This window comes from Enoplosus armatus, chromosome 2, assembly GCF_043641665.1.
Source record: "Enoplosus armatus isolate fEnoArm2 chromosome 2, fEnoArm2.hap1, whole genome shotgun sequence".
Taxonomy (NCBI): Eukaryota; Metazoa; Chordata; class Actinopteri; order Centrarchiformes; family Enoplosidae; genus Enoplosus; species Enoplosus armatus.
In genome coordinates, this window is record NC_092181.1 from 23,056,863 (window position 1) to 23,082,500 (window position 25,638).

The 25,638-nt window shown below is 40.9% G+C and overlaps 2 protein-coding genes and 2 long non-coding RNA genes across 5 annotated transcripts; 1 reads left to right on the top strand and 3 right to left on the bottom strand.

Moving 5' to 3' along the window:
* Positions 1 to 41: 41 nt before the first annotated feature.
* LOC139302949 (uncharacterized) lies at positions 42 to 2,113 on the bottom strand. The gene is made up of 3 exons (XR_011598934.1): positions 2,051 to 2,113; positions 575 to 627; positions 42 to 467 (listed from the first exon to the last, which is right to left on the bottom strand). It is a non-coding gene; the product is annotated as an uncharacterized lncRNA (long non-coding RNA).
* Positions 2,114 to 11,010: 8,897 nt separating this feature from the next.
* Positions 11,011 to 14,790, bottom strand: ptcd1 (pentatricopeptide repeat domain 1). Its single transcript, XM_070923476.1, has 8 exons — positions 14,305 to 14,790; positions 14,082 to 14,222; positions 13,651 to 13,869; positions 13,452 to 13,553; positions 12,637 to 13,302; positions 12,084 to 12,200; positions 11,616 to 11,798; positions 11,011 to 11,380 (listed from the first exon to the last, which is right to left on the bottom strand). Exons 1-8 carry the CDS (start codon positions 14,788 to 14,790, stop codon positions 11,141 to 11,143), a joined length of 2,154 nt encoding a protein of 717 aa, XP_070779577.1. The 3' UTR covers positions 11,011 to 11,140.
* Positions 14,791 to 15,262: 472 nt separating this feature from the next.
* On the top strand, positions 15,263 to 16,915 carry LOC139290282 (uncharacterized). The gene is made up of 4 exons (XR_011597534.1): positions 15,263 to 15,410; positions 15,988 to 16,051; positions 16,473 to 16,520; positions 16,857 to 16,915. It is a non-coding gene; the product is annotated as an uncharacterized lncRNA (long non-coding RNA).
* Positions 16,916 to 18,435: 1,520 nt separating this feature from the next.
* fbxl18 (F-box and leucine-rich repeat protein 18) lies at positions 18,436 to 24,022 on the bottom strand. Of its 2 annotated transcripts, none has more exons than XM_070920481.1 (7): positions 23,969 to 24,022; positions 22,825 to 23,007; positions 22,253 to 22,602; positions 21,012 to 21,147; positions 19,824 to 20,902; positions 19,114 to 19,332; positions 18,436 to 19,019 (listed from the first exon to the last, which is right to left on the bottom strand). In XM_070920481.1, the coding sequence occupies exons 1-7, from the start codon at positions 24,020 to 24,022 to the stop codon at positions 18,863 to 18,865; spliced, it is 2,178 nt and encodes a 725-aa protein (XP_070776582.1). In that variant the 3' UTR covers positions 18,436 to 18,862. The 2 variants fall into 2 exon arrangements, with proteins under 2 accessions (XP_070776582.1, XP_070776574.1); XM_070920473.1 differs by having other exon boundaries at positions 22,825 to 23,022.
* Between the last annotated feature and the right edge of the window lie 1,616 nt (positions 24,023 to 25,638).

Consider the following 25,638-nt stretch of genomic DNA (forward strand, 5'->3'; position numbering starts at 1 on the left):
TCAAAATGAAGCAATGATTCAGCAATCCAGAGCAACCAACACTTTATTTTCCTTCTTCGACAAGGAGGCCAAAGCGGTTCATAAAACAGTCCATTTTTTCCATTTATTTAACAACATTACATAATTGATTAATTAAACAAAATAACATCAAAATCCCACAGTGCAGAAGTTAAACTTGTCTCCAGTTTAGACCATCAGCGTACTGAACAAACACGGATCAAGTCAAAGAATGAAGCAGCATAAAGTGTCTCTATAAATGTTATTAAATGCTGAATATCACTGAGGCTGTATTTAAAGTCTCTTCATCCACCTGTTGACACCTGGTCTGTCCATCTATCCAGGTACATTCTGACGTCTGTGTAAAAACTCAGTCCGACACACATTCATCCGTCGCTCCTCCAGCTCTCTGCTGTACTCGAGCCGGTCTAGAAGAGAGACCAGGAACGTCAGCATGAAATCAGGCCCCCCTACAACAAAACGTACAAAAACAAATGTATTTCGGCAAACGTCAGCTGTTGGAAGCTGTTTAACAGGATTTATATTAAATGTTTTAAATGAATCAAGTAACACTCACAGTTTGGTTGTTTTATGTGCAAATGGAGCTAATAATGCGAGAGAGGATCATCCCTGAGGGGAGAAAAATATACTATTAGTCATTTATTTTGTTATAAAGACAACATTGACTTCACATATTTGTGATATCGGCCAGATGTGACCGATTGACATCAGATAAAAGCTCATTTTCTTTATGACAGTGTGGTTTAAACCTTCAAGAACAACATCATTTAGTTTTATAGTTTAAAAACAATGTTGATGTGTGAACAACAGGACTCAGAATAACGATCTCAATCACTTCCACACAGAGAGGAACACTGATTTGAAACAGGAAACAGAAAACAGGTGTCGGATCAGTGCTCCATATCACCCAATATCGCTAATTTTGGTTTAATAATTAGCATCAGCGAAGAGAAAAAGATTGTGTTAAAGGTGCCTGGTGGAGTTTTTCTGTGGAGCAATGTTTAACACGAGCAAATGAGGAGTCGTGTGACATGATACACACTCCTGCTGATGTAGATGTGAAGCTAATGCAAGCGAACAGATGAGATCAACTCTATTCCACTGACAGACAGCTGGTGGCGGTAATGGGCCATGAAATGGAGCAATGCACCAGCAAAAGGCAGGGAAGAAAGCGGCAGTCATCCGGTGTAAACAATGCAAAATAAATCTGTTTGGCAGCTGTTTTACCGGGATGGTAATGCATTCGACTCATCTGTAAGGCCTCAGGGTTTCGCATGATGTGTTTTAGAGACAAATACTCATTCATGTCCATCATATCTTAACAAATGACTTGTAATTCAGAACAGACAAGATCCACCTGCACCTCTTTGTAGAAAATATTCACTGCTGTCGAAAGAGAAGTTAAATGCTTTCCAAACATGCTTGTTTATGTTTAAATACACAAATTGCAAGCAAGATCTTCCAAATACTTTTCATCATTTTTATATTTTATCGTCAGACATTCATTCATATTCAGCTAGGTGAAGAAACTCTTATCTACCCTTGAACATTATGGTTACGTGTTTCTGTTCGCTGTACATATGAACTTATTCTAGGTTTTTCTTTTTTCTTTTATGCCCGCTTGTGTGTTTTTTAATGTAGATATTGTTTGTTCTATGTGTTGTTTGGTTTGCTTCTTCTTTTTGTTTTTCATGAGTAACAATGTAATTTTCTTATTTGTTTAAATAAGAGAGGACTCTGAATAAGCCTCTTGGGTTTCCTTCCTCTCCTGCACTGTAAATTATTGTCTCTTCTTTCTCTTCTATCCTCATTATTGCGCTAATAAATAAACTACTAAGTGAGAACTCCACAGGGTACCAACATTTACAGTTTGCTTTGAAAGAAACATATATATTGGCCACTGCTAAAAAGAAAAAAAGACAGCACTGTGCAAACAAGCAGAATAACAGACTTTTCCTTTAAAAGTGGATTCTGAAATAACAAACAAAAAGACCCAGAGGAAGGAGCGTCTGATGAGAGTTGTGAGACTTACAGCTAACACTGCGACGGGGCCCTCACATGAGAGGAGGAGAGTTTAACAGCCACTGGACTGCCTACAAGAGGAAAAGACACGGAAGGTTAAAATCTACACCACAACAATCAAGACACATTGTGAAGGATCACCACGTGAGACAGAGCAACTTACAGTAGGTGCTGATCACCACCACATCAGGAGAAGTCATGGAAAAGAAGACAGATCAGATCCACAGCCTTTAGCTAACTTTTAGAATCCAGTAAAAAAAAAAAAAAAAAAGGAAAATAGAAACTCTAATCTGAATTTTTGAATAAAGGGTTGTGGTGCTTTTGTTGCAGCAAGTTATGAATTAAATATGACTCACTGGTCCCAGTTCTCTGCTGAAGAAGACAGAGTGGGTACAATGGCGCGAGGAAAGGGTAACATAATATCCCCATCTGACAAAGAGAGAAACAAAGACATGCTATGTTTTTGTGGCTGTGTTGACGGTTTCTGCACACAAGCCGTTTCATCTTCATTCACAGATACAGTGAAGAGTTTTTCGACCACTGGTGGCAACTGGTTTTATGAACGTGTTGTATTTGTATCTCGTTCTTCATCAGCTCATGCACGAGGACGCACATGGACACCACGAGTGCACAGCTGACGTGATGCAAATCTGCTGACTGCAGAGGGCAGCAAGTTCGTTCGTTCATGGTAGATGAAAACATGACGACTATGACCTCATGCTTTGTACAAAATACAGGTTTTATAACAAAGAAAAGATAATAAAACATCCTGCTGAAAGACACAGTGTTCACATCATATCGTATAGGAAAGATTAATATGTTAACAAGTTGTCTTCATGTTGTCAAGATGGTTGTATGATTACAGAGTTGGTCGTGCTAAGGATTAAAAGACTGTGCATTCACAAAATATCACCACATCCGTTATATTTGAGTTTAATTACACTGAACAACGGTCTTTAACGGATGTGAGGCATCCATGTTTGTTTGGTTTTCAGGCTTCTTCTACTGCTACTGCTTACTTAATTTTGTTGAACTAATTGACTAATTGTTTCAGCTCTATTGGAACTATTTTGATAATTTATTAGTCACTGAAGTCATTTAATTATCCTGGTTCAAAAATATTTATTAATAAGCTTTACTATGCTTAAATTATTGATCTGATATGAATGAAAGATTAACAAGTTGAAAGCGAATCCTGAAATTGCCACGGCTGTGGGGTTGCAGGTCGAAGCAGTTCCTACATGATGCCACTAGAGGTCGCAAAATGTTGCAAATAACTTGTTGCTGGATTTGTTGCTGTGCGTGCACACACACACACACACACACACCTGTTGTGTTTTCCATCTCGCACGTGACCTCCAGTAAGAAGGAGCTGAGGCGTTCTGCGCTGGATGACAAACTGTCCCACAGCCACTCGAGAGCCCACACGTTCTCCTGAGAGACAGAAATGTTGTTAGATAAAAACCTTTGAGATCCTCATTTCAGCTTCATGACTCACAGTAAAAGTTTCTTCTATCATGAGATGTCTGATACTATTTCAGCCACAGAAGTATAGGAGGTGATAATGAACATGGACACTGTGTTTGGACTAAATGTCTACAAACAGGATGTGACTGAGGGGGAAAGGAACCAGGAGATTACCTTAAACGTATTGAGCACAGGGAGGGCTGGACTCAGAGCAGCGTCAAGGATTCTCAAACCTAAAGCCCCCGTTACCAACAGCAACAAGGCCTGATCTGGGTACACCTGTAAACACAAACGCACATATATTAACAGTTTGTTACGTAACATCCAGGGGTTCGAGTGTACACGTGTACATCACAACATACGTACCTCCTGAAAGAATCGTGGGATCTGTATGTTTAACCCGTGCTCGTTGCTAAGTATCGAATTCACAACATCTTTTGCTTCCTGAAGTCCAGACATGAAAGACAGAAAATACAGAATGAAATCTACCACAAAAAAATTATAATAATAAAAAAGAGCTGTTAATAAACAAGAAATACATACGTGTAGAAACTGTGGGCTGGGTGCTGGTAGAGCGGTGAGTGAATCATAAGGTGTGTTGACGATTGTGAGTAAACTGGTCCAACACTGAGACTGGAACAGAGAGGTATCAGACGTACAATCACACATGGGAACATGCCAGGCGAGGCAAACTTCATTTAAAAGAGCACAGTTAATACACATGGGGAAACTCAATGTGCTTTGAATGAAAATAAAAATAAAAAACAATTCACGCTCACTGCAGCAACAAGCACACAGGAAAATGCAGACATAAGACTATCAAATGGCTGAGACAATACAATAAAAGTGCAGGTTTGTGCACATCTCAAGTCCTCAAGAAGGACATTCCAGCAGCTGGGAGGATATAAAACAACAGCCGACCTGAGAGGTCTGAAGAGCTCCTGGCATGTCCTGTTTGTGTTACTTAAAACATCAAATAACTGCTAAACAATTCACATATTTCAGGCTCGTTGTTAAAGATCTCCTCCCTGTTAAACCTCCACTGAGGAAGACCAGAGCCAGAGAGCTATGACAGGAGTCTGTTTTAAGGTTACAAAACCCTGTACAAGTCTGAAGCCTCTTATTTTGAAATACTTCCTAGCGATAAGAAGCTGATGTTCTTATCTGTTGATTTGTTGTGAAAGTTGAGGTTTGCACCAAGAAGCAAAAAGCAAACTGAGCGCCGATGAGCGTTGTGGACTTACATCGTTGAAGACAGCGGAGCAGCATCTCTGAACTCTGAGAGCAAACCTCACCAGCGCAGCACGCGTCAGTGGCACAGCATCTAGAGAGAGGAGGGAGTGTCACCTCTTATAAGAAAACACTTCTTTACAAAAGTAGTAAAAACCTATAATTTATCTGTGTCTGACCTTTAATTGGCTCCCACGCTGCATCAGAATAGCAGAGCTGCGGCGGCTGACTGACCGTCAACTTTGGTGCTGTTGCCGTCTTAAAGATGCAGAGATAAACGAGGAAGAGATGTGGAGTGAAGCGGGAGGCGGGGGCGTTCACCGAGGGGAACAAACCGTGCAAAGCGGACGTCAAGTCTCCCGCCATGCACATGAAGAAAGGGATGAGGTCTTGCACCTGCTGGAGGCTACCGGAGAAACAAGTCAAATGCAGCAAATCAACAACTTCATGTCACCAATCATGTCTAAAGAAAAAATACTAATTTATGTGAGATTTTATTTTGAAAAAGGTTATAGTTTTAAAACCGAGGGCCTAACCCTTCACATGCTTGACTGGCATCTACATATCCATTTCACTCTAAACATGTTTGAAAATATTGTCATATTCCTTCTAAAACAAAACATTCACTGACACAAACAAAACTCAATTAACCAAAAATATAACTGCATAAAGAGCTCTACATAAACATGGCTGGTCACAGGAAGTCATTTCAAATTATGGAAACTGCGACATGAAAACTTTCAATCTTTTTGAGCAAATATTCACAAAATTCCTTTGTCAGAAAAATGAAGGTTGATTATAAAGACAATGTATGTTTTTCATTTTCATGGAGCTTTATAAACAACGGATATGTGAGAGACATCATTTGGAGAATGAAGTTGGATTTGTTGACAATATTTATTTGTTAATGATGCAGATGCTTCAAAGTTTGATTGATTCAAGTGAGGGGAAAGCAGTTTTGCTGATAAATGTCATTTTCAGACCATTGATCCCAGCATGACATATCATGTTGAATGGTAAATACTTAATGAAAGTTATTTTATGAAAAGTTCAGGTTACTTCTTTATAAAACAGCCAATAGTTGAGAAAAGTTTAAGCAGAATTAGAACAAAGAAGCTTAATATTGCGAACAAATTCACTAAAATAAGAGTATAGTAACTGAATACAGTCTAAACCACATACTCTGGCTTTGCTTACATTACTGATCATGAATAATCTGATCTTTAAATCTCACTTTCCTTTACATACAAACATTTTCATACTCAGAAACATCAGTTCAGCATGTTATGCATTTTTTGTGTATTTAAACACTCACAGTTTCGAATCATCAGTCTGGACGACTCGCAGGTAGCGACACAATTCTCTGTACCTGTAGACATTAAGAACACAGCCAGGTTTGGTTTTATCAGCAGTTGTAACAGGTAAGTGTGTGTCTCTATATAGTATAAAAGTGTGAAAGAGTGTGCGTATCCATTTTGTACCTGTGCTGTCCCTGTAGTACTTTTATTCTCAGTAGAACTACAGCAATCTGTTCAATCAGGATGTCCTTCTTGCCTTTGTCTTTGCGGACGCCCGACACATTCTGCCCCTTCAGCACAGACACCAGCAGGACGTCATCCCACGGACGGACACACAGGCTGAAGCGCAAACACAGAAAGTTATAATAATACTCTTTTTCTTAAAGATTTCTGTCTCACGGGCACATTTAAACACACAGACACAGACACAGACACACACACCTGTTCCTCATGCTCTTCAGCTCAGCAGAGAAATGGAATCTCTTGTAAAAATCCTGCAGTTTGTGGGTGAAGTCTGGTGTTAAATCACCCATCACCATCTGTCTCTGCACAGCTGCTATTACCCTGGGAAAAAAACCCACACGAAGAAGAAAAAGGTAAATGTCCAAATGAAATAGTTACAGACAGGTCACAAGATGGGTTCTGTTGATGTGTGTGTGTGTGTGTGTGTGCGTGCGTGTGTGTGTACCTCTGCAGTAGCACCACTTTGGCCTCAGCAGCATTAGCCATGGGTGACTTTAAGATGAAGTTCCTGTAGAAAATCACACCAACCGAAGAAACTTAATACACAGAAAATTAAAAGCTGTGAAGACAAATATTAATCTACAACAGGAAATACTACTTTGTGTGTGTGTGTGTGTGTGTGTGTGTGTGTTTGTACCCTGAGACTTGAAAATGTCTAATAAAATCCTCAGCGGCTCCCAGTCTCATGATGGCAGCAGCTCTGCCGTCCTGTTTATCTGCTTTGTTCAGGAACAATGACACAAACTCGTACACAGGTCTGTAACTGAGAAAAAAGATTTAAATTTAAAAATGTCACTTTTCATGTGTTAATAATGTTAGTGCTTGGAATGTGACACAATGTAAAGTTTGTAAAGTTGGTACAGACTCCATCTTGTTACTTGGCGGTGTATTTTTAACCATGCTAGCTCTATGGTAAGATTGGTCTGTCAGTCCAAGGCTTTGGTCCAAATTAAAAGACACTGCATGGCCAAGTATGTGGACGGTCCCGTCCACATGTTTTTGTGTATTTTTAGTCTGGACTGTTTTTGATGGTTTGGGCTGGGCCCCTTCCCAAAGAAGGGAAATCTTAAAAGGGGCACTCCAGCAATTTAGTACAGAAGTACATTCATGGATGAGGATGAACCTTAATGACTTTCATGTATTCACAAATTCCTGTAAAATCACACATTTCTGATACATAAATGGTGTAAGATCATCCGAGCAACAGTAACAGTTGTGGACATCATGGACAGCTCTCAAGCATCACTCACTCGTAGACGAGGCCTTTCTGGTTTGATTGGCTGAGTCCGTATTCCTCCGCCATCTTTCCCTTCAGGAAGGTAGAAAACTGTGCAGAGAGCCCTTGTCTGAAACTCTGCAGCATCGTCTCTGGACAAGAGGAAGACAAATCCAGTGGCAGTGAAATTACATGTAATTACAGTCATACAAGTGGTTGTGATTGCGATCTACATATTTGTATGAGAGCGAGTACCTGCAAGTCGTAGGTGAGCATCTATTTCAGACAGCGTGAGGTTGAAAGTCTTCAGTCCTCCCAGCAGCGTGCTGTTTCTGAGGTTATTCCAGAAGTTGCTTCTCTTGTGGCTGTTGCAGTGACACGCACCGCTGAAACACCACATTGCACACTGAAAACACACACACACACACACACACACACACACACACACACACACACACACACACACACACACACACACAATATTAATGCAACTGTGAGTATTTTTTTTTTCTGGACAAAAAAAAAATAAAAAAGGAAAACTCTGAGATTATCTATCTACAAATACATGTGTTCATTTTGTCCAAAGCACAGCTACTACTTTTTCTTAAGTTGTGGTCACTCTCCGAACTGAATTTATTGGTGGATTTATTCAATCAGATACACATTAGATCTAGAATTAACAGTTTCATGTTGAAAATACAGTTGTATAAAAAGACAAAATTGAAAGGAGAAAAATGTTTTCATGTTCCAAAATAGCAGAAAAATATGACAATAAATCTCAACATATCTCATCTCTGTAACTGAAGAGGCAAACCTGCCTCTAAAAAGGCACTTTTTATGAGGGAAGATTTAAAGTTCCAGTTTCACTTAATTGTATTGAAAGCTGAGATTAAACAATGAACCTCTGTGTAGACAGTCTGAGTTCTTTTGAACCCACAGCAACATGAATACATCTACCATAATACATGAACTGGCAAAACCCTGATCTTGATCAACATTTCAGTAAATGTGCCAGTGTTTGTCAGCAGGCTAAGTGGCTGTTCGAAAATCAATCAATGTTTGCAGTAAAGGAAACGCCTGCCACACTATTATAGAACAACAGAGTATCTGTAACACTGTAAAACAAAGAGTTTACTCTATGAGTGTCAACATCAACTGAACAATACAAGCTTCACAAAAGGTAGCATTCACTGCAGGGTTCTTGCATTGGGCTGTATTGTAAAGGTGTTACTTGCTGCTTCTGGCCATTCAGTGAAAAATTTCTTTAAAAACTTTTAAAAACTTTAAACACAAAACACAAACAACAAAAGCAGTGTATCTGTAAAAATGCTGCCATGTCCTGTGGTGGCTTATATTGATGCTGCACAGTTTGGAGAGTTTGCACATTACAAAAGGAAATCTGAAGTGAATCGGACAAGACTGATACGATGTGGGAAAAGGAGAAAGAGTTTTGATGTGTCTGTGTGTACAGTTTACAGACTACATCAACACTTACTGATGACGCCAGCTTGTCGCAGATGTAGCAGAAGCACTGATGACAAATGAGCTTGTTACCGGCCGCAGGAGCGCCGACCTCACAATCTGTAGCCCTGAGCAGGACAGAGGAGAAGCAGTGTGATTATCTCTAATGGAGAGACAGCTTTGATCAGTATTTCACAGAGCATGTGTGGTAATTTTACTCACGTGAATGGATGCATGGGGCAGTCGTAGCGAGCGTGAGGCAGCACCTCTGCACGGCGGGAGAAGGTAACGACCAGGTCTTCATCCAGAGCACTGGGAGGTAAAGCACAGTCTGACACACAGAGGAGCTGGTGACTATTTAGAACATAATCTACTTTCACATACTGGCAGGTGTGTAAGGTAAACACAGTTGTTACCACTTTTCTTTACATCCTCCACCTCCACGATGAGAACAGAGGATTCACTGCATGATATGTCATTTTCACAGTCTTCCTCATCATCATCACTGAGGATGATTATTTCTCCAGTGTCCACCGTTGTACACATGAGAAATGTCTGGTACAAAATAAAAGGGAAAGAAAAGGCAATCATAAACTGACAGATGTCACCTGGTCTTTGAATGAGTGAGTCACATATTAAACCCTTTATGTTGTGTTTCTCACTGGGAGCTTACGGGCTGGTTTGTAAGGATTTTGGGAGACCAGGTTCATGCCAACTAAATTTACAGGACATGTCCTCTGTATGAGACTTTGGCATGTCTTTGTCACAAAAAAATGGCTGCGTTATTCTGTAGCTTTAACTTTCCTACACAGACCTAACCAAATACATTAGTGTTTTGCTACTTTTAAGAAGCTAACGTTAGCTAGCTTTTCTTCAGGGGAGGACACAGATAGTAAAATACGTGTAAAAACAGTCGTAGATAGTGTCATTAAAAGTGTTTACGCTTTACTTCTTCACTCCAAAGTATAAAAACACAAACTGATTAAAATTAGTTTAAATAACTGTTTTCGTTTTTCTGAGCGACAGAGTTATCTTACCGTTGTAGTCCGTTAAACAAAAATAAATAAGTTGTTTTTGGCGCCCGGCGTTCTTACCGTCACCGGATGTGACGTTACTTTTCTTCTTTGTCGGCTTTATTGACGTTTGCAAACCAGCTTTTAGTTATATATATATTAGCGCCACCTACTGGACTGCAGTGTGTAGCCGTGCATAAATACCATAGACTATGATAAATACATAAAGGCAAAAAAATTAAGCGGCTGTTTCCCATCTTCTCCTTCATAATCTGTCCATTTAATACCAACTACTGTGCTTGAGTGCTGACCAGTGTTAGTTACCCCATATACATAAATAAATAAATAAATAAAAATTGAATGTATTTATCAGCCAAGTTTCTCTCAAGAAATCCATTATAAATTAGCTCTTCAGTCCATTTCCTTCTACAATTAAGCCATTTGAGGATTGTGATTTAATTGAAAATGTAACACTTGATAATGCCGAATCAGTAAAATCAAAATTCAAAGAAATTTTAATCAGATCCATTCTGACAATATTCATCCAGGGAGACAGTCCTAAATGCCCAGAATTAGTCCGGTCAGTTTATCTACCACCATCAGATAATAGTTGACTCTGCAAATGCACCCCTCTCACAATTTAATAGGACAAACTACACCATCCCAACATAATAAATAATAAATAATAAATGGTTATTTGTAATTCTTTTGTTCAAAGAAAGTCAGTTCTGAGAAAAGAAATCAATTACTTCAAAAGCCTGATCTGATATTCCTCATCGCCCCATGAACTTCTAAAATTGAAACAGCAATATATGTCATTAATTATGTAATGTACTTCACATTAATTAAAATAAAAACAAAGACCACAAGACAATGTGCATCTTGAATGTGATTGTGATTAGTGTAGGAATAAAGCCAGTGAAGGCCGTCGTTCACTTAGCAAATGACCCTAAATTCGTGGTTTCAAAATAAAATATGAACTTCAACTTGAATTTTACTTTAATTGCAATATAAATCACAATATCATCGATCTTTTGCATGCAATAAGTTAACTGACAGAAGATCCATGAGCTACTACTTTGACCCAAAGTCCATCCAGGGTTACACAGCTGAATCCAAAGACACCATCAGAAGATAAAGGAGAGAAATCAGACATATTTTCAGGAGTGCTGTTACAGAGCAGCGCTGCTCGTCTTGTTCTTGTTACGAATATTATATCTTCTTGCTGCTGCTCTCTGGTTTCTTTGGGTCTCTGTCAGTCCATCTTCTATTTTCAGCACTGCAGTGTCCGTCTCCGCCTGCAGCTCCGCCTGCTCGTCCTCAGCACTCTGAGCAGGCATGTCTCTCAGCCACTGCTGGTAGTAACCACGGAAACCATCGATTTGGACCAGGTAGTTGTTTCTGGACTTGTACTGGGATTGATAGAAGGGGGAAATATAAGGAGGTGAAATCAAGAGGGGAGCAGGAGGAGAGGGACAACATTAAAAATATGGATCTGTCAAGAAACCATTCATCTGCAAATGAAGCAGAGGGTAGATTTTACTTTACTGTGCTGTGAAGATAGCAAGAGAGTCTTTAGGTTCTTTGGTTGTGATCAGGATCTATCTGTACTATCTGTACTGACTTGTTGGAACACCAGTAGCTTACCTGGTTATAGTTGGGAGGATACTGTGAGGCAAACTCCAGCTGTCTGATGATGACCTCATTAGGCCACACCCCCATGCTGCTCATGCTTTTCAGCAATGTTTTAAGGTAGATGTAATCCAGTCTTCGAGTTGCTCGGCCAATTAGAGCAGAGAACACCTGGACATTAGGCTTAAGTCCCGCCTCCTGCAAAAAAAAACAGAGTAAAAGATTCTACTAGTACTACTGCTCCTAACGTGATGATATTAGAGTAGCATTTCCTTTGATTGTCCAATGTTACTGTTGTTCTCTTAGTGCAGCCAAATACCCAGCACTTTCATTTTGTTTTTTCCCCCATGTTCTCTATGTTTACATGAACATAAAACAAATGCAAATTAGAAAAAGCAGCAGTGACAGAAGGATTTTCTGTCCGCAATAAATATGTTCTAAATTCAATATCTATTCTGACTTTTAGGATGTGTGTTTCATTACCTCCATGTCTTTCAGCAGCTGCAGACCATCCTTCTGTCGCTCACAGCCCAATGCGAGGCTTCCAAATGTCTGTATATCCACGTTTAAATTGCGCTGCCGCATCACACTCATCACAGCCTGGGAAGAGAAAGAAGTAAGTGTATTAAAAATGTGCACACACAAAACAAAACAAAACATTTTCTCACTTACATACAGAGCTATATAGTGGTGCAGATAAAGGTTCACAGCACTGAAAAACAAAATGACATTTTTAAAAAATCAACAGAAAAAAACCTTTCCAGAATCCCTCATTGCTCTGGGTGGACAGACACACTGTGAACAGTTTTCATAGGGACTATTTGCTCGATAGAAAGTAGTTAAAACTTTCAAAAACAAGGTCTTCAGACTAAGAGTAATGGGGATTCTGATTTGTGTACTGGGGTCGAGTCAGAAACCTGGCCACATGCAACCACAACTAAACTACTAAAGGTAAGTGAGAAAATATTTTTGCTAATTTGGGTGAACTGGCCCTTTAATGCCAAAGGAACGGTTAAGAGAGTGTGTGTGTTCGTACCTTTGCCCCCTCGGGATCACCAGCTCTGGCTGCTCTGCGAATCACAGAGTTAAAGAACGCAACGTCGAGCTTCACTTTATGCAGCTTGGCGACCTTCAGCAGCATCTGCAGAGACTGGTAGCCCGGCTCCATCGTGTCGGCCAGCAGGGTCAGAGTTCTGAGGTCTGGACTGAGTCTGTTAGCTGCCATCTTCTCCAGGAAACCAGGAGCTCCTCCGATGAGGGCGAGCCTATCTGATGCACCATCCACAGTGCCGAGGGAGACAACGCCACCTCTCTTACCCTCAAAAAGGTCCAATAGGTTTGGGGCTGTAGAATCACATGCTAAGTCAACAGGCAGCGAGACAGTTTGTCTGACTGGTATCAAATGTGTTGAGTCTTGTCTGCTGTAGGACTCCTCCTCGCTGTCTCTGCTGCGCTGCTGACTGTCACTGTGTGGATCAGGTTGGATAAACAACTGCCTCTCCAGGAGGTCAATGTCTATTACATCCTTGCGTCCAGACTTTACATGTGACACATGCTCCCTCTCGTACTTCCAGTCAGGCCTCAGCAGCACGCCAGTGGCCAGGGCAGGATCGCCAATCCCACAATCCCGAGCAGTTCGCAAGAGCAGGTTATAGTTCCTTGAGTCTGGAACAATCCCTGACCTCAGCATCTGCCGCCAAACCTGAAACAAAAACAAAGGAGGTAAGGAATGTATTGACTGTGCGATAACAACAATATTACTGTTTCACTTTTGATATAAAAAGTATATGCTTTGTTTTTTTAATTGGTTGGTGACGGATGTAGTTGGGTGCCTCTAACTCGTGTATCTACCTGTAAAGCCAGTCTGAATCCTGTTTCTTTGTCCTTCAGACAGCCCATCAGCAGGTAGTGAAACGTCTCCTGTGTTACAACATGGCCGTTCTGCAGCATCTCCTACAAACACACACAAACAGAAGTAGAAACACAAATCTAACACAAATCAGCAGACCAACCTTCCATACACCCTTATAAATGTCGGCCCATGTCGTACCCTGATCGTGTGAATACAGGCTTGAAGGTGGTTGGCGAAGGCGTGCGTCTTGAGAAGGGCGTGGTATGTGATGGTGCTGAGGGGGTAGTTGTTACGACGGAGTTCTTGCTCCAACTTCAACGCTTGCTGGAGACCGGCCTGTTTGGAGGGCGACTCAGCGCAGGCATTGAACAGCGCGGTGTAAGTAGCATCTGTAGCATCTAGACCTCGCTTCTTCATCTGGAAGACACACACACACACACACATAATTACACACATATTTCGATATTTTGAAGCTTGACAAATTCATATGCTTTTTTCAAATATCCTTATACATTGAAGTTTTACGCAGCTGTACATCATTTTAAGATCTGGAAAATCATTTGACATGTCAATGAAATGCTAAGGGAAGATATAAACATGATACAAGTGTATACATAAAATATCCTCACATCATTGTAGAGTCTGAAGGCCTTCTTGAGTTGTCCAGCTCGACCACAGCCTCCTATCAGGACAGTGTAGTTGCACTCCTCCGGCTGCAGCCTCTCTCCCTGGAGCATGTCTCTGCTGAACACATCCAAAGCCTCCTGCAGCTGTGAGAGGACAAACACGGTTTATACACAAAAGGAGGTGAGGGACGCATAAAGACAGACAGACCAGCTCAAATGGACTGACCTTGTTCTCTTTGATCAGCTTCTTGCACTGTAAAAAGTACCAGTACGGTGTGTTTCTCCTCCCGGGCCTCCTGCGAGGTTTCGCCAGGTCTTCCTCCTCGTCGTCCCACTCTCGGTGCCGCAGATCCTGGATGTCTGGGCTGGTTTTCCTGAATGACCTCTTGGAGGCCATGTCGGCGGAATAGGAACCGAAGTTCTCCCGATCTCGTGGGTCGTTCTCGGCTGGGTCTGAAGGGGAGCCCAGATGGTCCGCACCCACATGGGAAGTGGCTGATAGGGACACCGACCTGGCGGTTAGTCCACTTGGCAGCTGCCAGGGAGATGGTGTGAGGAGCCTGGTTGACCGGTGTCGTGACAAATCTTGAACCCCTGTCAGATTCAGGGTTTTGTGTGGGTTCTTAACTGTTGAAAAGAAACACAACTTAGCTACAGGGACCGAGACTTTCCTCCCGTTTCGCACGCACGAACAGGCGACTGACGTTAACATACTTAGCGATTTTAACTAGCTAACTACAAGCTAATTAACATGACTTTTAACTTCCACTTGGCCTCAAATCAGACGGTCTATTAGACTAGTTAACCTAGCATCTAGCATGTTGTGGACACCACGATGTTTCAATGACAGAAACAAGACAAGACCTGAGTAATAGATATCGAGCAAGATTTATAAAGCTCTCTCTGTCTGGGGCGTTGGTTCCTGGAAGGAATTAACATTAACATTAACATTACTTGAGTTTAAAGATGTCACTGTTTATTACAGGGTTACACAGACTATTGAAAAAGCTTTGTCTATTCTGGATAGGATGTCCTGTTCCGATCGACTACACCGGTGGTAAATTATTATGCCTGTGCCGTTGGTAAACACGTCACACCTGTGGATGTGTCGACGCCACTGCCCTCAGCTGGTTATAAAAGTGATTTTTTTCGTCTCTTCCTGGGGTGAAATGAGGTGAAGACGGTGCGCTGGACTATAGAAGAGAATTAAGAAGACTGGTTTTATTCATTTAAAAACAGCCAATGTAGTCAGAGTCGACACAGGCTTCCTGGATACAAGTTTTAACTGGCGCCACAGCAATGGAAGACAGAGACGGAGCTGCAGCGTTAATGGTAAGAATGAGTCAAATGAGTAAAGCCGGAATGTATCTAATGGTATCCATTACACAATCATAATATCCAGAAATGATTTGTATGTAATGTGTGCATTCATAACGTCAGTTTCACAGATACTTAAACTCAAATCTCTGTTAATTCCACCAACATCAAAAGTTTACAAGCCATTCAAGTCTCTAAATTCAGACACATAAAAGGTGAGCTGAACTCTAGCAATAAGTAAATCAGACAATAAATGTCAAAGTGCAAAAGGGGACTATCAGTCAGCATTATTACCATGTAAAGAAAGCCAGACAACAGTGTGTCCACTTTTCTCAGCAGGGGGCTCTAAAGTTCAGCTCAAGACTTGGACCTTTAATATGCTGGCATGAGAAGTTATTTATTGGAGTTATTAAAACGAATTATTTTGGGAGTTTGTACTTGCACGGTATTACAATAAGTGGATGAGGATAAATGTTCAGTCCTCAGGTTTAATGACACATACAAAATGTATTTCAGTGTCACAGTTTTTGACGATTTTCAGTATTCTGAGTCACAGAGAGCATGCTACCAAAATCAATACTGATTTCTACAGGCTCCTGAACAAGACCAGGAAGTTCCCCCCTCCCGTCCTGTGTCCAACACCACACCTGCTCCTGGTACACAGCACACACACACACACACACACACACACACACACACAAACACAAACACGACAAATGTACTAGCAGCACACATTACTGGACTTGTTCCCCCAAAACACATCAGTATGATCATTTTATTCACTATTATCATTTATCAAATTTCACCAAAATCATATCATAATTTGATCTTATCATATTATTCATGTCTGTCTGTAATTAAAAACCAAAAAGAAAGCGTTATTACTTTTTTTATTAATATGATGTTAATTGCTTTGAAAGTCAGTTTGTTGGAAATATCCTTATTAATAGCAGTAGTTATTGATTGATACTTTTTCCTCAGACATATTGTACTTCTGAAATGGTCATATAAATCACTATTTATAAAATGAGACTCTGAATTTGTGGTGTGTGTGTGTGTGTGTTGTGAAACTATCAGATGATTCACTGACAGATGAACCTCAGACCAGAGCAGACCTCTTAAAATGTGAGTCTTTTTTATCTCAAAACCAAACACAGTCTCTCTTTACTGATAATGGATGGAGATTTGCTGTTTACTCTTTAGGATATATATTGAACATACAGTTTAGTATGGAAGCCAAAGATGGCTGTTGTTGCAAGAATTTTTATTTAATTCCATTACATCTTGATATCACAAGTTATCACAAGCTTTCAAAACTAAATTAATTAAAAAAGACATCATCTGCCTTCTGCAGCATATTTGGGCTGCTTTATGTTTACAGTCACACATTAGCTTGAGGTGTATAAATGAAAGACTCATCAGTGTTTGTACATCCATCCACTTCTTCCTCTCCTGTCACAGATTACTGTCACCTCACCCTGGACCCAAACACAGCATACCGAGAGCTGCTTCTGTCTGAGGGGAACAGAAAGGTGGAGCTCACAGATTTAGTCCAGATGTATCCTGAACATCCGGACAGGTTTTCTCACCTCTATCAGGTGCTGTGTAAAGAGGGTCTGTCGGGACGCTGTTACTGGGAGGTGGAGTTTAACGGGTCTGTTGAAATAGCAGTGGCGTACAAAGATCTCGGCAGATCAGACTACTATTCTGAGTGTGCTTTCGGATGCAATGACAAATCCTGGAGTTTAGACTTAAACAGAAACAACAATTGTTTCAGACACGATGATGAGGAGACTGTGGTGCCGGAGCCGCGGTCCTCCAGAGTTGGTGTGTACCTGGATCATAAGGCAGGTAGTCTGACCTACTACTGCATCTCTGACACGATGCTGCAGCTGATGCACAGAGTTGAAACCACGTTCACAAAGTCACTCTACCCCGGGCTGTGGGTCGCAGGCACCGCCCAGCTGTGTGACCTGGAGTAGAGGTCCAGCCAAAAGGTTTCTGGCAAATGTCGGTCCACTGGTGATAATCTACAGCAGTGGAGAAGAGCATGAATGACACAAAACATTCACACACACATAACTGGAATCAGAAAGACTGTTGGTGTTAATGGTGGGTTGACTGTCAGATCAACAAATCACAATAATCATGTCATCTTAAAAGAACAATTTTCATTTTACATTTACATTTCTAGTCGTGCTAGCGGCGTGGCTCCATGTGGCTCCGTGTGGAACAACAATAACAGTTCATCCTCTGCATCAATGGTATCAGACTTTAATGTTCATTTCAGTATACAGATAATATTTTACTGACAAACTGCTACATATTAAAAAGAAATGATCACAGTGATAATCTACTAATCTACTAATGTGATAACACAATCAACATTTTGGGAAATAGACTTACTAATTTTCTTGCGGAAAGTACAATGAGAAGGTTGATACTGCTCTTATATCTGTTCTTCAAGTATGAAGCTAGGTAGCTTAGCTTAGCATAAAGACTAGAAACATGAGAAACAGCTAGCTTGGTTCTGTCCAAAAACAAAATCAGCTGACAAGCACCTCCAAAGCGCACTAGTTAACACATATTTAATTTGTTTAATCCTTCCAAAACTGAAGTGTAAAACCAAGTTGTGAGGGGGGTTATGTGCTGGACTATTTCTTGGCCAAGCTAATGCTAAGCTAAGCTAATTGGCTGCTGCTGCTGTAGGTTTAAAACAAATGGGCAGTCATATAAATCTTGTCATCTGACTCTCTGCAAGAAAGCAAATAAGTGTATTTCCCACAATGTCGAACTATTACTTTAAGCTTATTTGACACAACAGTGGGGAATGGGTAACACCACCAAAAGTAGATTACTGGTGTGTATTGTGGAGACTGCGTAACACCACCAAAAGTAGATTACTGGTGTGTATTGCGGAGACTACGTAACACCACCAAAAGTAGTATTACTGGTGTGCGTGTGTTGTGATAACATAAAATATGACGGCATGACATGAACAGACAAATGCTACACAGACAAGAATTCTAAATAATGTATATGGAGTTTATTACAATATCATTTGATTCAGGTCCTCTGTACAAAGTTTCTGAACAAATACATCCCATAATGTATAGTTTTGGCACTTATTTTCTAAATAAGCAGAATGGTGTAGAAACACATGATTTTTGACTGAGTAGCCACAATTGAGGCCCCAATGGCACTAAATGTGAAATGTCCTGGAACAATAAACTCACTACCAGCCTCAGAAAGCACATTTCCCTTTGAAGACCACCATTACTCTGTCATGTAAATGTAAACAATCATGGTTGATGTGTTGTTGTCAAGCAGCCTGAAATAGATGTTGGTGTAACAGATCCCACAAATCACTGTGCAGATGACAATCAGTCTTTCATTTTTGAGTTTTATTTCCTAATCTGAGTGCCTCAGCTGTGGAGCACCAATCACATTTAACCTTTCTGGTGATGTCACAATTGTGATAAATGTGGTGGTTGGGCCACATGGCTCTGGAACAAGGTGATCCGATCCAGCAGTGTTAGCGGGATGTCTCTGATGACTGAAGGCAGGTCCTCATGCTGTAACGGATAGATGACCACACTCAAGGCTGAGCGCTGAAGTGTAAATCTAACAGAGAGAAAACACAAGAAAAGGTGAATTTGAGATTTCTCTTGCCATTTAACGTTTGATGGACAGTATGTCCTCACACACAAGCACTGACCTGTCCAGCAGAGCTTTCTGCAGTGTGCGACAAGCCACTAAAGTGCCTCCCATGAACATGTGGCACATGATGACATGGCAGCATCGCTCCATGAAGGCTTCTGTGGCCGATGGGTCAAAGGTGCCACTGCGTGAAATAAGGCAGAGACGTTGCAGACGAGTGCAACAGGACAGAGCCTCAAAGAACGACGCGTTGGCATTCAGGTAGGGCTGCTCTAACCTAAACACACAGACACACAATGTTCAGTAAATAAAAACAAGTTAATTACACTAACTTACAATTCATAAAAAACTACGACAATACTACATCAAACTAAAAGGTAAATCTGAATGTATGGTTTGCCTGTTCAGGGATTCCCATGATTATTGCAAAACGATACAATCTACGTATTCTAAATTTTCATAACAGGTTTTATAATTCTTCAACCACATTACTTAGCATAATACGAAAAGAGATGTATAACAAAGAAACTGCTGAGAGATAATGATTGGATTCTTCATGTTATTACAAAGTTGGCTAAACATTTTATGGTTCTGAATCTACTAAACACTTGAGCTCAACAGCTGAGAAAAAGTCATATTAGAATTAATTAATAATAAATGCTTTTATTGGAAAGGGGGAAAATCTGTTAACTGCAAGGGCACATGTCTGTCTGATGGTTAGTGTTCAGTTTTACAGTAAATGAAGGGTACATAAAGGCATCTTCTAACCTGAGTTCCTGTAGCTGTGTGCACTGTTTAAGTGTGTCCAGCAAGGCAGGGGTGTAGTTCATGGTTTTTAGTGATCCCATGTTGGCAAGGGATAATACCTGTAGGTCTTTGCACTGCCTGGTCAGCTGTACCAGCCCGGTCCCCCTAAGGACCCCAGGAAGGCCAGCCAGAGTCAGACGACGTAATCGAGGCAAAGCCTCAAGTGCAGCTAAGTGTGCATCACCAACTCCTCGTGCCCACGCACACATGCCACGAGGCTCCACAGTGGCCCGAGCACAGGGCTCAAGCCGAGGAAGCACAGAGACGAAACCTGGACCAATGACCTCTAGGGTCTCTAAAACAGGGCAGCCAGCTAAGAGCCGAGTGAGCCCTGAGGTGCTGTCCCCTGACAGAGTAGACTCTGAATCAGGTTTGTAATTCTGGAGGCCCACACGTGGAGTCTTCTTTAACCCCAGGAACAACGGAGAGGAAGACGTGTTGTTTGTAGAGATCTGATGTGAGTTTAAGCCATCTGACAGAGCGCAGGCAGGCAGAGTGAGAGAGCGCAGGTGTCCGAATTTGGCCAAGCTGGCACACAGGTGTGTTTCTCCATCTACCGCAGGTGAGTTTTCATGATGGTAATGTGTGTGCATCAGGTTCAGGTGTTTAATGTTGGAACAGCCAACTGCCAACCGGCTCACTGTCCCAGGAACCAGCTGATCATCCGTACTCCTACACTCTGAGTAAAGGACCTGGTTGATCCCACTGAGGTTCAGACTGATCAGCTGTGTGGCATCTCTGACTCCTCCCTCCAGCAGCGACTGGAACACCTGCGGCCACAACGCTGGGCAGCGGCTGAAGCTGAGGTGCTTCGGACTGTTTCCCTCCAGAGCTCGCTTTAGGGACAAGGAATCCAGCCAGGACCGAGGGAGCTGCAGAGCCTCCAGTTCACCTCGTTGACCCAAGCTCTGGGCCAGTGAGGGAGCAGCAGGCCAGTGAGCGGGGTTTGGGCCAGGAATTGACACAAGGAAAACTCTCAGACGCTTTGGAACATGAACACTGAACACTGCCAGGTAGAGCAGGAGCAAGGTCTGGTTTACCTTAGGATATCAACACACAGATACATTAATTATAAACTGCACAGTACTGCAGTGTATATTGCAGATTTATGGTAACATATTACATGTGCATGCACACTAATAAACTCACCTCTCCTGGAGCCAGCCTGGCAGTGAACTCTTCCAGCTGTTGGTAATGTGGCACACTGCTCTGACCCACCATTAACTGACAGCAAACACCGACACCCTCTCTGGTCACATCTGGGATGTCAAACTGCAGCATCAGCCTGCAGCGCAGAGACGTGCACAAACACAGAAAGACACATTCAACCCTGTAGCAGTAAAATAGTAACATACTCTGTCCTTAGATAGCAACAAGAATGTGAATGCATGCAACCTAAGATGGGAAATGCCATCAGTGTAGTGTTGCTAAACTCTACCAAAGGACCAAAAGCATAAAGATGACTGTCACCTGTCAAATGGCGCTATGTGCCCAAAGTACAAATGTGTGTCTCTGTGCATTTCACAGTAATGCGCTTTGAAGTGAGAAGTAAATGCAGATTGACATTCTGAGTCTGAGTAGTATTTTGCATCATTGACAGTTTCAACATGTGGATAGAGCAAGATTTGATTGACACACGATGGCACAAGCAGATGAAACATTTGCACCTTTGTATTATAAGCAATGCTAGCGGCATAGCACTAGGTATGGCCAGTTGGTCCACCACTTTGGTCCAGACTGAAATATCTCAACAACTACTGGGTGGATTTCCATGACATTTTGTACAGACATTGATGGTCCCCAGAGGATAACTCCTAATAACTTTGGTTACCCCCTGACTTTTCATCTAGTGACACCATGAGGTTGACTTTTGTAGTTTTTAGTGAAATGTCTCCACAAGTATTGGACAGATTACCATGAAATTTGGTACAGACATTCATGCTCCCCTCAGGAGGAATTGTAATCACTTTGGTGATACCTTAACTCTTCATCTTCATCAAGTCAAAATATTCATTTGTCCAATACTTTGGTTTATGACCAAATAACCTGCCAAACTAATGACATTCCCATCAGCCTCAGTTGCACTTTGTGCTTAGAGCTAATCAGCAAATCTTAGAATGCTAATATCCTAAATCGAGATGTGTCACTAGCATGGCTATTGACTCTTAGTCTTGTTAGTTTAAAGTGGTACAAATGTATCCTTCATTGTTGTGCTCCTTTCTGAGAATGTAATTTTTTATGGACACTACATGGTGTATAAATACTACAGCTGGTGTCCAGATAATCCTATAAAAATGGATAAAAGTAAGTATAGTGCACTGTGTGCCAAATAGGGGGTGATTCTGGACACAGGTCTCATGTGAAATCTCAGTAATCCGACAGATTCTTACTTGCGGAGTTGGGCGCAGCATGGCACCACACCGTAACTCGGTGTCAACAGTGTCTGTCTGAGCTCCGACAGGCGGCTCAGTGAATCCACTGCCTCTGAACTGAGCTGAGCAGAGTTGAAGCCTGGTGTCACATCAAAAGCAAGTGATCTCAGTAGAGAGAGGGAGGAGAGGAGACGGGAGAGCCGAAGGGAAGTGACGCGACAGCCGGTGACATCGAGGTGTGTCACTCCTCTGCAGCGAGCAAGAAGCTCCATTGTAGAGCCAGACAGCCAGTAGCAACCATTCAGGCTGAGAGACTGCACATGATTGGCTAGCTGCTTCAATATGTACCGAACCAATAGATCGTCAGCCTGGAGGGGGAAAAAAACCCCAAAACATTTTATTGTCAGTTAAAATGCAAGTATTCTGCTGTGTTGTTCAAGAAATGCTTTTAAAATATATGGAAAGTTCCAAACACATGCATGAACTTGAAGATTAATAGAAAACTGTGATAGAGATCTTCACTAAAACAATCTTGTGCATGGCTTATCAGTTCAAATGCTGATAAAAGAAAGTTTATTAAATAGCTTTACCAGATACTCCTCAGACAGGCTGACGCTTGAGAGCAGGGTCTTATCATGGCACAGTGTGTGTAACTTGTGGCAGACGTTTGCCACATTCATTACCAGGTCACACACTGGAACATGGCGGAGGATGCACAGCAGGATCTCATCGGACAAATCCGACATTCCCACTGAGTTAGAAGACATAGTGTCCTCGTCACATACAGCCTGAGACAGACAGCAAACAGTGTCACAGTTAGGTGCTTTTAAATCCTCTGTGTATTCAGAATTACATAGATGACCAAAATGCTACTATGTTTTCTTAATGTCTGATAGCAATTACTAATTCTTGGTATTTTGTTATTGAGGTCCAACACAGAGAAAGAAACTGTCATTAAGAGACTAGATTATGGCTGGGCGATATGACTAGTTATACCCTGAGACAACATAAATGTGTGTACCGTCAGAGACTTTGCCATGTCATTTATACAGTGGTAGCTCTCCTTTTAATGTATCTGCAGCTGTATAGTGTTTGCATCAATGTCAGATATTTGTGAACTACTTAATTCAAATCAGACATTACTTTCTGGTTATTTTATCCATACACCTTTTCTCAATTGACCTATATGATGATGTCCATATTACAACATAAAAATGACATATACTGTGAGAGACTAGAATCTGTTATAGTTGAAGCATTAATAAGTGAAACATAATACTACTATATACTGCATTATTTTGTATTTGGACGTGATCCCATTAATACGCTACATTAGCTTATTAGAAAGTAAAATGTTGATGTTTCGAGGATATAGCTTTTTGTATCCTGATACAAGACACTTAGCAGCAGTGTACACAATTGTATAGATATATTAATATCAGTATTACCACCAGCCAAAGTGTCTCTGTCCGACTGTCCACTCATATACAAATGAGTATTTTTGTTCGTTAACTTGGCAGGTTAATTTGGGAATAACATCTGAAAACAAGAGACACCACCAAATCACGCGTCATTCCATCACACCGTCTACGCGTATTAACCAAACTTGGTTGAAAAAGTTCACTGAAATTAGGGTGAAGCCTGGTCTAACCGTTAACATTAGCTAACGTTAGTTCAGTTGGTCCGCTCCGCGTTACCGTTAACAACTGTTAACGTGTTTGTCGGTTTACCCACCTGTACAATTCGTCGATCCATGTCCTCTGAAATCCCTCTCACGGTCCCACTCATGATCAGCAGGATTTCAAATGTTCATCCAGCCAGCCAGCGGTTCATGTTTCGGCGAACCGGCTTTACATTGAACCACAGGCGGTTGCACTTCTAACCGTTGACAGGGCGGATTACGTTCGCTGCTGCACAGTGACGGAAGTCTGTCAGTGACGGACATACTTCCTGCCGGTCCAATCCGATTTTCTCTCTCTCTCTCTTTTCAAAATTAACTTTCAGTTTCTCACACTATTTATTAAAACTGTCAGAGCTAGTACTTTAAAAACTATAATTGAAAAATATTCTTTAAAAGGGAGATATTACTATTATTAAGTAGACTTAAATTGAAGAGATGGGCTAATAATTTGCTCATTGCTGCAGGATTTATGGTTTATTTATTTATGGTATCAGTGGTGGAAGAGGTATTCTGATCTTTTACTTGCATGTGTATCAGGGTAAATTTACACCACTACAATTAAAAGTCTTGCATTCAACTCTTACTCTTACTTAAGCAGGAGTTCACGCAGCAAATTAAGGTTATGAAAAGTATGAAAAGTACTTATTAGGCATCAGAATTACCCCTGTCAGTGTGATATTATATTATTGGATTATCATTATGTATGCATTACTGTGAAAGCAGCATTTTATGTTGTTGCTGGTCAAAATTAAGCATATGCATCATACTTTCTATAATACAAATATTACAGTATTTGCCTCTGAAATGTAGTGGAGTAGAAGTATAGCATGGAAATACTCAGTAAAGTCCAAGTACTTCAAAATTATACTAGAGTAAATGTACTTTCCACCAGTTGTTTTAAAGTACTGTTTAAATTCTTTATGAAAAACAGACATAAACAGAAATAACGTTTTGGTGAATAGGCCTAAATTAAATGTTCACCAGCGAGGAACTAAAATAGTTTTCTAGTTTTGCAATACTGTTATACTCTATTTTTATTTATTTATTATTGAGAAATAACATGCAGTACAAACTACTCCTGCAGCAGAATCCTGTAGTATATACAGTACATCAACTGTATCTACATATTATGAATTATAACAAATCATAAAGTTCATCAATATTTAGTTAAAGTTAAAAAGGTATGGCTCAAACCACGAAATGATAACAAATGTGTAGTTTTAACAAAATTGAGTTAGTGAGATCTATCATGTTTTCAATCTGACAACCAAATATGACTTGTTAGTGGTCCCTTCTAGCTGTTGCATCTGATTAATAATTACCTTTCACTAATTTAGTTGTCCACATGATGGCACTATAATGAAAAGTTTCATTGGGATGTGATACTACACCCTAAATCTATCTTTAGAGTACAACATCTAACACTGGCTTATAGGCTTGAAAGATGGCTGTAAAAAGTTTGCAATTCCGCTCCTTTGAGAACAATCAGGTTGAGTTATGTCACTTGATGGTTTTCTGGATGGACGTGAAGTAGCAAATAAGCCTTAGAAACTTCTCAAACAACTACAGTGCCAGAATCCTGCATGATTTTCATCCAACTTCAATATTGTTCACAGCTACTAACTGAAGAGGCATATTGAAATTTGTGGAATTCATTTAGGTTGATTATACTTGGTCAAGAGGGCCTTCGCTGTTAATGTTAAAGTGAGACATATTAGAGTCA

What these genes read in the sequence shown, in the direction of transcription:
- ptcd1 (XM_070923476.1), bottom strand. Translation starts at nt 14,790, where the DNA reads ATGTTAACGTCAGTCGCCTGTTCGTGCGTGCGAAACGGGAGGAAAGTC. An exon ending in AGCTGATCAAAGAGAACAAG is followed by an intron (nt 14,223 to 14,304) that starts GTCAGTCCATTT and finishes GTCCTCTCACAG; the next exon opens with CTGCAGGAGGCTTTGGATGT. An exon ending in CCTTCAGACTCTACAATGAT is followed by an intron (nt 13,870 to 14,081) that starts GTGAGGATATTT and finishes TGTGTCTTCCAG; the next exon opens with ATGAAGAAGCGAGGTCTAGA.
- fbxl18 (XM_070920473.1), bottom strand. Translation starts at nt 24,022, where the DNA reads ATGAGTGGGACCGTGAGAGGGATTTCAGAGGACATGGATCGACGAATT. An exon ending in TGCTGCGCCCAACTCCGCAA is followed by an intron (nt 21,148 to 22,252) that starts GTAAGAATCTGT and finishes TCTGCGCTGCAG; the next exon opens with GCTGATGCTGCAGTTTGACA. An exon ending in CCAGGCTGGCTCCAGGAGAG is followed by an intron (nt 20,903 to 21,011) that starts GTGAGTTTATTA and finishes TGATATCCTAAG; the next exon opens with GTAAACCAGACCTTGCTCCT.